The sequence below is a fragment of the Vicia villosa genome, linkage group LG3, assembly GCF_029867415.1.
Source record: "Vicia villosa cultivar HV-30 ecotype Madison, WI linkage group LG3, Vvil1.0, whole genome shotgun sequence".
Classification (NCBI taxonomy): Eukaryota; Viridiplantae; Streptophyta; class Magnoliopsida; order Fabales; family Fabaceae; genus Vicia; species Vicia villosa.
The window spans coordinates 30,020,283-30,032,042 of record NC_081182.1 but is presented as its reverse complement, the minus strand read 5'-3'; the positions used below and the strand labels follow the sequence as shown (position 1 = coordinate 30,032,042).

The window sequence follows — 11,760 nt, the reverse complement described above, 5'->3', positions numbered from 1 at the left end:
GCTCCTCTTCTCATAACACATATATCAATATGTAACAAGGAAGGACTAGCAGTACCAACTAACTCCCTGTAGAACCTCAGAATTTCAGCTTCAATCTTCTTGGCCTCAGTTAAAATCTTCCCTTCATGGTCTTCAAGGGAATGAGTGCCAGTGACTTTGTTTTTACCTATAACAATTGCATGGAAATAAGAGTTATTCCCATCCCCAAGTTTCAACCAAGTCACTTTAGATTTTTGTCTAAGAATCCTTTCCTTAATTTCCATGGTCGGTAGAACCTCCTTTTTCCATCTTTTCATATATGTAACATATCGGGGATTGGATAGGTCAGTAGCTAGAGTGGCTTCAGCCTGTTGAAGATGTTCTCTACTCTTTAGAATATTATCCACTCCTATGGTAGTTTTGCTAGTAATCCTCCTCAACTTTGGTTGCATTCTTTTAAGTTTCCTCCAAACTTTGTACATGGGGGTGCCCTTAATCTCACTGTTCTAGTAATTTGTTACACATTGCTGAAATAGAGGGTTATCAGTAATGTGATTAAAAAACTTGAAATGAGATTTAGGCTTGATTACAACATGGTGATACTTCACATCCACCTTCAGGGGATGATGGTCATAAATATGAGCATTGAGGACCCGTATTTCACACTCTAGGAATGTATGGAGAACCATTTGTTATTGCATAAGGTATGGTCTATTATATATTAAACCACACCATTAGACCAGATAAAGTGACTTCCCATGGTATCATGAGCGTGTAAGCCACTCTCTTCCATCATTGCTTTAATGTCTTGATATTCAGAGTCTCTTAACGTATTCCCACCAAATATATCAGTTGTAGAAAGAACAATGTTAAAATCTCTAATAACCATCCAAGGTTCCAGGATGTTATGAGCAATACCCTTAAGAGCCATCCCTAAGGGTTGTTGTTGAAACAAGATTGAGAATCTATGTTCAGAATCTAGTTTTGATGATAACAAGCATATATTTTGTAAGTAACAATTTTATTACTAATGGTTTCATTTAGTGTGCAAATATTATGCTTATATAGGTTGCATTAGAATCACAAGTACAAAAACTATATTAGAAATTGAATCAGATATGAAAGAAGAATCAAACATTTAGAAGATGGAAGAAAACTAAAAGTCATCATATCAAATAAAGCCTCAATCAGAAAGTACATCAGAAGCTGCAAGGAAGTGAATAAGAAAGATCATTACAAGAAGCTTTGCAAACATCAGAAGATCACGCAAGTATAAAGATCACAAGTTCTAAAGTTACAAGCTCGGAAGACCATGATACAGTGACATATAAAATACAAACATTAGTAGAGGTCACATACAAGACAATGAAGAATCTACAGCTCATTATACATAATTGAATAAAATACAAAGAGCCTAGAATCTAAGGGAGAGCCGTTAGAAAATTCATCATAAGCAAAACGGTTTCAATATTAAGTGGAACAACTCCCAAGGTTGATTGAAGAAGCAAGCCACATACAGCGCATTGGAAAGACAAGCTTAAACAAAGAAACACGCCATCCACTATAATCATCATGTTGAAGATAAGTTTCTGCCAAGAGCAACATTTGTCATTCATGATCAAATCGAGACGAAGTCCTTCAAAGCAATATTCAAATCTCAACGGCTAAACTCCAACGGTAATATACCAAGCTTTAAATCATGAAGATATGCATTATTGTATGTATCTGAGTATGCATCTAGAATAAACATCAGAGTATGTATCCAAGATAAATCTACAGAGTGAAAAACAAGTAGTGTCTCAGAAGATGAAGAATAAGAAAATCAGTTGTTAAGCAGTATCCTCAAATGGAGTTGGAAGATATCCAAGAATACTTGATCACGTGGTTAAATGATCATATTGGAAGACATATAAAACAGAAGACACTGAGTTGTTGCTCGAAGAAGTGTTTCATGTTTGCCAATGTTTATCAATATGTCATCAGCTGTAATAGGCTTTAAGATCAGTATTGAAGAAGCAGAAGCTGAAGATCAATATGAAGAAGCAACTCACTAAGGCTGCAACTCTAAATCTGCTTTCAGAAGATCATTTGAAGAAGCAACTCAAAACAGAGTTGATGCTGTGAATCTGCTTAAGAAGATTTGAACAAGAAGATTAAGATAGAAGCATCCAACATAAGAGTTGGTGCTCTTTATCTGCTTTTAGAAGAAGATCTCACCCAGAAGTTGAAGACAAGAATACTGCAAGACATTTGTTTATTGTATTTAAAATGTAAAACACAGAGCGGTTGCTCGTATTATGTTATATCTTAGAAACTTCTGATAAATTGTTTAGGCTCTAGAAGTGACTTATAGTCAGTGTTTCGTAAATATATGTATTTAGAATAGGAGACAATCTGATTAACTAAGAAGCACACTTGTAATCTTCAGAAGATTGATGAACGTTATATCTCGCTGAGATCAGTGAACGGTTCATCATTTGTAGTCAGTCACGAGGAGTTGGCTTATGCAGGGTTAGTCACAACAGGATGGTTGTGCAGGAAGTCAAGGGATGTTATATCTCGTGGAGATCACTGAACACTCCTTTGCAGTTAGTCACTAGCAGTTGGCTTGTGCAGGGTGCTTGAGTCAGTGGACGTTATATCTCGTGGAGATCACTGAACGGTTCATTGTCCAGATGGTTAGTCACAGCAGTTGGCTGTGCAGGATAATCAATCACGACGAAGGTTCGTGCAGATGTAATCAGGATTTGGTTATAGTGGATTACGACCTTTGTTGAGAGGAAAATCACCTGAAGAAGGTGGACTGGAGGTAGCCTTATTCAGAATGTGAACCAGGATAGAAATGAATGTGTATTTTACTTTCTGCACTATCCGTTTTAACTTAGAACAATCAAGCAAAATCTCCTCAGAACTGTACTGAGCAAGTAAGAAGTTCTAATGACACACAGAATTTAAAATGAACATCTAGTTGGTTATGTAGTTCTACATCCTCATGCTTCTGCAACATCAAAAGCATAATCCAATAGATGATTAAATAAAAAGAAATAAAAGACGTTAAAGAAAGAAAGGGAATTTTAATCGATAAAGAACACAATTCAATCCCCCATTTCTTGTATTTTTCTCCACCTTCAATTGGTATCAGAGCATGGCTCTGTATTGATCTAAAGATCAAACACTTAACTGTGTAAAGAGATCCAAACGGAGAAAAACCATACTGAGTAGAAAATCAAAGTCACACTCAAACACTCAGTATTATCAGAAGATGTCAGAACAAGAACTCAAGACTCTGAGCTTATTATCTACACATCAGAAAATGCAATTATTTTTTCCAAGTTCCTTCCCTTTTTTATAAACTCTACTCCAGGATCCTCTTATCTTCCTTAACATATTGGTGTCCTCTGCCCCCTCGTGTAAGATGAAACCCTATAATAACTTGACTTCATGCTTGTCTATCATTGGGTAGCCAAGTTTCCATAGAGCAAGGATTAGGTAAAGTGGCAAATTTTCATGCCGCCCTTCATTACCTCGCATGTGCAATCTAGATTATATCCATTTTGTGTCTGAGGTGAAATGGTTATTTGTAGTAGTGAACCCGAGAGTATGAGTGACAACTATCTTCATACATTCGTGGTAAAAGATAATTAAATACAAAAAACGACCCTAATTTCGTCCTTCGAAGAAAGAAAAAAAATGAGATGTTAGGAGTTTGAGGAAGATTACTCTCATTGGAGATAATGAAGGTCAACACTAATTCGAGGATTAGCATTTACTTTTGACAATAAGATCAAAGGATAAACTACTCCAGTTGTTTATACTGGTAGGTTGGTCAATAATGAATTTGGACGATTAACTACTTCAACCGCTTACGCCGGTAGGCTAATCAACAATGGATTGCATGATTAACTACTCCAGCCGCTTATACTGATAGGTTGATCAACAACAGAAAAGGAAGATCAATTACTCCAGCTGTTTACGTTGATAGGTTGATCAACAACATGAAAGGAATATCAATTACTTTAGTCGCTTACGCTGGTAGGTTGATCAACAACAAAAAAGGAAGATCAATTACTTTAGCCGCTTTCGTTGATAGGTTGATCAACAACAGGAAATAAAGATCAACTACTTCATTCGTTTATGCTGATAGGTTGATCAATAACATGAAAGAAGAATCAATTACTTCAGTCGTTTTGCTGATAGGTTGACGAACAACAGGAAAGGAAGATCAAATACTTTACCTTTGACTTCCCTTTCATGTTCCATCTTCAAAGTAAAAAAACCAATAGATAATGTTAACCCCGTCAACGTAAAATAAACAATCTCAAGTACTAGGAGTCGACTCATGTTGGTTTTGTACATGGAGTCGAAGATTAGAACAAAATGAAACATATTCAAAAGCTTCACTGAAATAAGATATGTCTAGAATATACCATTCACAATATCAGATTCCGTCACGTTTCTTGTTCAATACAAATACTTCTCATTATGAATTAAACTCGAATGATGCAGTCATGTGTATGAACCTCTCATAATAAAACAACATGCTTTGTATGATTATGTGACAGTTGACACTTGTCAAATTTTATGGATTCTGATCTTTGAATGTACCCATTACGAACCTCAGTGCCATGTAGTGCTTCGTCATATCATCCACAAATTATTAATCTGATTTCAAACGTCTTAGGATATCATACCCCTCTAACGAATTTGCTAGATCACGGTTGTAAATACCCACATCTAACCTGAACACTCTACTAAACATTTATCTGAATTGAAAAAAACACCCAACCTTTAGACACCTGAAATACTATTGTTTTTGTAATATTCTCATTTATCACAACCAAACACTAGTTTGCCGTACTTGCCTCATCTCTCATTGGTTGTCTCATAACCAACAATATAAAAACCAATATAAATAAAATTAATCCTATATTTATAAAATTAAACTCATCAAAATTATCAATCTTAATTGAACACACCCATATATAAAGAGTTCCAAAGATTTCACTTGAATTATATTTTTGCAATTTAAAAAAAAAACAAAAAACTTCATTTTAACTTATTGCATTTTTAATCGATAGGGAAACATGATTAATATCACTTTTAAAAAAAATTGGTTAAATAACTAGTGCATGTTTTGTTTACTAGATTTGGGTTAATTTGAGAGTAAATTCATTTAAAAAACTGTAAAATTTTAGAATATAAATTATGAAAGGAATAAATTTAAGATATTGGAAAATTGAAGAGGTGGAAAATGCTTGTAGTCTGAGGGTTTAATAAAAAACTCGAAAATAGGCCAATACTAGCGAATAGACTAGAGCCAAGCCCAAGCCTTTTGAATATTATATTTGAATTTAATTAATTAGAAGGAGAAAACGAGCGCTCGCTTTGACCGCCATATTCAAAAAAAGAAGAAAAAACCTAACCCAAATGGCGCCCATTTTCGAATCTAAGATATACACCAAAACCTAACATAGCCTTAGAGTTAGTATAAAAAAGAAAGCTCAGTTCCATTAATTCTAAAACCCTATCTCGCATTTCTCTTCTATTGTGCTTCAGAGCAACAGTGAACAATACCCAGAGAAATGGAGACCCGTGCCTCAAAGAAAAGAACAACCACCAATCAACCACCGTTTGTCCTCGTTCCCAAAAGGCAGAGAGTTGTTTTGGAACAATTTCCAGATCTCAATATTCCTGATTATCAATCAATACAGAAACTCCAGTGTCGAAAAAACCCTAACCTCAACAAATCTGCATTAACATCAACCATTTCCTTACTTCCTAATTCCAATTCCGATAAGCCAGTTTGTAACAAAAGCAATGCCAAACGTGACATTCAACAGATTGATGAGCCTTATGTATCTGATATCTCAGATTATCTTCGCGCAATGGAGGTAAATCCAAGCCCCCTGTGTTTGTTAAATTAATTTTCAGTTTACTCAAATCATTGTCAATTTATAGAGTTTTCAAATTAATGCCTTCTTTGTTTCTCAGATCCAGGAAAAACGAAGACCAGCGGTTGACTACATGGAAAAAGTTCAGAGATGCATTACTACAAACATGAGAGGGACATTGGTTGATTGGTTAGTTGAGGTTGCAGATGAATACAAACTTCTTCCAGAAACCCTTCATTTAGCTGTTTCCTACATTGACAGATTCCTATCTATTCAATCTCTCAATAGATCCAAGCTTCAGTTGCTTGGTGTTTCCGCCATGCTCATTGCATCGTAAGATCTCAACACGTTTTGTTTTTTATTGTTTTTTCTTTAAAATTATCCGTGTTGTGTTGGTTTGCTTAAGCATTAAAATTTCATCAATTTTAAATATGCAGGAAGTATGAAGAAATCACTCCACCAAAAGCACTAGATTTCTGCCAAATTACTGATAACACCTATGAACTGCACGAGGTAAATATCATACTCATTTCTATAGTCTTGTATCAAAATTTCTATAGTTTTGTTCTTTGTTGCTTTGTTTCTCATACTTATTGATGTTAATCTAGGTTTTAGAGATGGAAGCTCACATACTCAAATCCCTAAATTTTGAAATGGGAAACCCTAATGTCACCACGTTTTTAAAGTAAGTATCTTTTTCCACATCTTAAATTTGAATATCTAATCTTTGCTGGGTCGAGGTTACTTGTACTGATTATATTTATTTGTAAATTTGATTTGTTTTACTTCAGGAGGTTTGGTGCAATTGCATCTGAGAATCGAAAGGTATGTTGAAATATTGTTTTATTGCTAGTTGATAATGTCAAATGCTTTCATAGTGATACTAATTGTTGTTTGTTTTTGTTTTAATTGCAGACTTCCAATTTGCAGTTTGAATATTTGTGCAACTATCTTGCTGACTTAAGTTTGCTTGACTATGAGTGTATAAAATTCTTGCCTTCTGTTGTGGCTGCCTCTGTTATATTTCTTGCCAAATTTATTATCCGGCCTAGATTACATCCTTGGGTAAATATTGATGCTATGGACTATAATTAATCTATTTGATTATCTAAAAGGGTAGTATTTCAATGTACTTAATGTTTTGAATTGTTGCAGACTTTGTCCCTCTATGAATCATTGGGTTATGAATCTGATGATTTGAAAGAATGTGTTACTGTTCTACATGATTTGTATTTGTCAAGAAGGGCAGCATCCTTGAAAGCTGTTCGTGACAAATACAAGCAGAAAAAGGTGATTTTTTTGACTTTTAAGTATTTCTTTTGTAGTCAATTCATAGTGTTTCATGTGTATTGACATGAAATCATTCTCTGGAACAGTTTAAGTGTGTTGCAAACTTGCCTTCCCTGCCTGAGCTGCCAGACTGTTACTTTGAAGAAGTTCATGGCTGACAACTATAGAGGATTTTTCGAGGTGTTCTTATATGAAAGGAACTAGTTTCTTCTGCACAAATGGTGATAATTTCAAATTTTGATGTTGTGGCTTGTGGAGAATCAGTTTCTTCTACAGAAGATGGTGATAATTTCAAATTTTACATGACTTTTGACGACCTATCAATTACTGATAGTAACATCTGCTGGATTTCATAATCCAATTATCAATTACTACTGATGATCACATCTGCCAGATTTTCAAAATCCTTGCTGACTCTTTGCTAATGGCTCAACTCTGTTCAAGTTGTCAAATACAGCCTATTCTCCTTTCATCTTGCCCATGATAAACTAAAACATATGTTTGGTCACTTGCTGAATACTTTATTCTTTATTGGTTCTTGTTGGTAAATAAAATTATAGTGTTGTTTAATTGTTTATGATTTGTATGGTCAACAAAATTGCAAAAGTGCAAACAATTTAAGTGGCACATATGTGATACTACATGATTATTAGTTTGCAATGAACAATAGACTCTTTCTGCATAGATGAGATATCCACCTCTATTTTAATTCAATAAATTGTATCCTTTCTGGTGTCACCTTCTTTTACAATATAACTCTAAATTTATTATTCATTGAGTGGGCCTATCTAAAGGCAATAATCCCAGCTTGTAATAGAAATTTCTTAACTCACTCTATGTAACTCAAAAGCATCCTATGTAATTTTAAAAGAGATTCTCGGTTTTTAGAGATGTATCTCTGGACACATCTTTTGTTGTTAAACGTGGATATGCATTTTTGGATGGACTTTTATTAGCTAAGTGTTAGATTATTTTAGAAATGCATCTATGTAAAGTTTTCGTAGACGTATCTTCAAATCCAATGTAGATAGTAAATTTTGATTAAGTTTAAGTGTTTCTCAGATTAAATAGTTGGAAGATATGCTATGATTCGACAATACTAAGACTATGAAGTAAATGACATTAGAAAGTTATAAGTCAAGAGTACATAAATTCAATCTAAAAGTTATAACAGATTCGATAAATAAAATACAACCCAAAATATATCCAGAGTACACATACTATAATCTACTGCGTATGATGAGCTCGAAGTTGGTCTCAACCTCGTGCCCCCTATTGCTACGCTGCCTCCTGTATTACAGAGCCTCTTAAGCCTCCAACATCATGGCATTTTCAATGCCTGCTCAATCTCCATAATACGATGACATCTAGGTAACACATCAACAACATGATTTGTCCTAATATGCTCCTCCTCTAGTATCTCCTGATGAGCTGACCTAGATAGATCTCATGTACCATATAAGGATGTGACACATGGAAGAACCACTAGATATAACCTTCTACGTAGCTCTAGTTGTTCTCAACAATGGTACTCGGTGCCTCATCTGGTACCATATGATTAACATAATCATAAAACACGACATCCATATCTCTAGGTTTCACAACGGGAGGAGCATGCACAGAAGGATCTTTGGGAATGTATTGCATGTAGCCGAACTGGCGTATGACGCGCTCAAGCAGATAAGGAGACGTCAGACGTGACCCGCAAGCCAACCATCCCGAGTATAAGACTATGTCATCAAAGGGAATCATTTCACGTTGATCGACATAAGAATTGAAGTGTATATCCTTTGCTACCAAGCGGTCAATATACACTTTGAATGACAACGTCGCCTGGTTCCTTCTGAATGGGGAGAATGCAAAAGCACGCGACATGTCCTCAGTATAAGTCGGTACACATGACCAGCCAGAGATGCATGGGAAGTGCTGGAGGATCCAAGCCTAAAAAAGTGTTGGAACACACAAATCGTTAGTTAGTAACGGTGTTGCAATAATTTAATGAAAATGACACACAAGCACTAAAAGACCAAAAAATGTTATCGTCAAAAGTGTGATACTGCCTGTCACCTGCTTTGTCTTCCACATATATCCTTCAAATAACTTAGAGTACAAGTAGACCAAATAAGTGAACCCTTAGTTGTACTCATGCATTCGTTCAAAGTCCTCGAAGTACCGCAGGTAGATGACATCCACATAAGTGACATTCTTGGCCACAAAAATGGTAGTGCCAACCCTATACAACAGGTATGCTCTGGTAGCATACCATTTATGCTTTAAGAATAGATCTCATTCCTGCATCTCCCTTGACTTGACTTTGGAGTTGTACCTTTTGGTGGCTATATGCTTGGAGACAAATTCTCGGACAAGGGCGACTTCTCTCAACTCATCGATTAGGTCTTTCGCGCATTCCAATCATGCCTTGTTTACCTCTTGATTAAACTTGGAGCGACGCCACGAGGACATGTGAATCTCCACATCAACATGGTGTCGGCTCCATATACCATTGAGTATGAAGTTCCCTTACTGGTATGGTGAAGGGTGGTGTGATATGACCATAATATTACATGGAATAATTCTTCCTATAAGCTTTCGGCATCGTCAAGTTTCTTCTTGGACCCCTTAATAATTAATTTGTTCGTTGACGCAACATGCCCATTGGCTAAGGGATGAAAACCATATACAAATTTTGTTTGTACTCCTAAATCCTGACAAAAGTCAGTGACTAAGGCGCTGGAAAATTGGGTTCTGTTGTTGGAGTTAATGCCTCATGAAGCCCAAACCCGCACATGATTTTTCCAATATAAACAAAAATCTCTTTCTGATGTGATATTGGTGACAACTTTCTCCTCTATCCACTTTTTAAAGTAATCTACTCATACTATAAAAACCTTATGTTAGTCTGGCGCTAAGGGAAACAGACCTAAGATGTCCACCTTCACTAGTAGAAAGGTCAAGCCAATGTCTTCGATTGAAGAGGCTCAGCTGGGGCATGTTGAAAGTCAACATGTCTTTGACACTGATCATACTTCTTGACAAAAGCAATAATGTATTTCATAAAATTATGTCAATAGTTTCTCACCCTTAACACTTTGTGGGTGAGGGAATTTTCCCCAATGTGACTGTTACAAACTCCTTTGTGTACTTTATCAAGTATTCGGGTGGTTTCATACTCTCCAAGACAACGCAGGATTGAAAAAACTCTCCCTATTTTATCAAGATTTCCAGAGATAAGGGTGTACTTAGCAGTTTGAATTCAAATTCTCCCTTCTTCCTCCTCATCTAGTGGGAGTTCGTCCTCTTACAGGTAATGCAGTATAGACGACATCCAATGAGACTCATGAACAACTTCCAGGGAGTAAACCTCATCTGCCTCAAAAGAAGTAAAATAAGAGTATAAGATTCATACCCATTGCAGATATCTTATTAGTTGTTTTTTTTTTACTTCTAGGAGACTTGGTTAGGGACCAATTGGGAGTTGTTCATGGCTTTCAATATGGAGGCTCCCATTTCTAAGGCGAGAACCATGCCAGCAATAAGTGCCTCATATTATGCATGATTGTGAATGGTTGTGAATTTGAACTTAATCGCTTTCTCGATGAGCTTGTCTCCAGGTCCTACTAAGACTATCATAATGCCGCTCCCCTTAATGATTGAGGCACCATCATTATACAGTGCGAACTCTAGGGGCGTCTCCTCGTTTACCGGTGAGCTAAATTCTACCACGAAATCTGCCAGAGCTTGGGATTTAATGTTTCATCTTGGGATATACTGGATGTTACATTCTGAGAGTTCCACCGCCCAAGACACCATACTTCCTGCAAAATCTAAATTTCTTCAAGACCTGTCATACAAGATAGTTGGTTTTAACAAAGATTATGTGACCCTAAAAGTAAGGTATCAGCTTCCTCGTTGCGATGATGACAACTAGTGCTAGCTTCTCAATCTTCTGGTAACGCGTTTCTGCGCCTCTAAACACATTGCTTACAAAATTCACGGGTATTTCAGCCTTATCTGTCTCTTGGACGAGTACTGAGCTCATTGCTTGATCTATGACTGAGAAGTAGAGGATTATGGTGACTCCTCCCTTGAGAGAGTGAGCATGGGAGGAGACGCGAGGAAGGAATTTACCTTCAAGAAAGCCTCATCGTATTCTATTGTCCCCTCAAATATCTCTTTCTTCTTCATGACGACAAGAAAAGGAAAGCCTTATCGCAAACAAATGAGAGGAAGCAAGATAGGGTTACAAGTCGATCTGTAAGCTGCTGCACTTCCTTGGCATTGGTAGAGATTCTCATTACTATGATTGTATCACACTTATTCGGATTGGCTTCAATGCCTCTTTTCATCAACATGGATCCTAGAAACTTACCTGGCTGGACTTTGAAAGAGCACTTGGCGGGATTCAAACACATATTGTATTTCATGCTCGACTGCAGGAAATCCTTTAAATATCTAGCATGGCTCTGTCCTTCAACGGTTTTCACTATCATGTCATCAACATAGACCCTAGGTTCTTCCCTATCTGATGAGATAACGTGGCTTCCATGAGTCGGTGGTATGTGACACCAACATTCTTGAGGCTGATTGGCATGACATTGTA

General features: G+C 36.4%; 1 protein-coding gene across 1 annotated transcript; it reads left to right on the top strand.

Annotated features, from left to right (window-relative positions):
• The first annotated feature begins 5,515 nt into the window (after positions 1–5,515).
• LOC131655298 (putative cyclin-A3-1) lies at positions 5,516–7,853 on the top strand. The gene is made up of 8 exons (XM_058925189.1): positions 5,516–5,870; positions 5,971–6,203; positions 6,308–6,383; positions 6,479–6,555; positions 6,662–6,695; positions 6,786–6,935; positions 7,026–7,160; positions 7,247–7,853. The coding sequence occupies exons 1-8, from the start codon at positions 5,562–5,564 to the stop codon at positions 7,316–7,318; spliced, it is 1,086 nt and encodes a 361-aa protein (XP_058781172.1). The 5' UTR covers positions 5,516–5,561; the 3' UTR covers positions 7,319–7,853.
• The last annotated feature ends 3,907 nt before the right edge of the window (positions 7,854–11,760 follow it).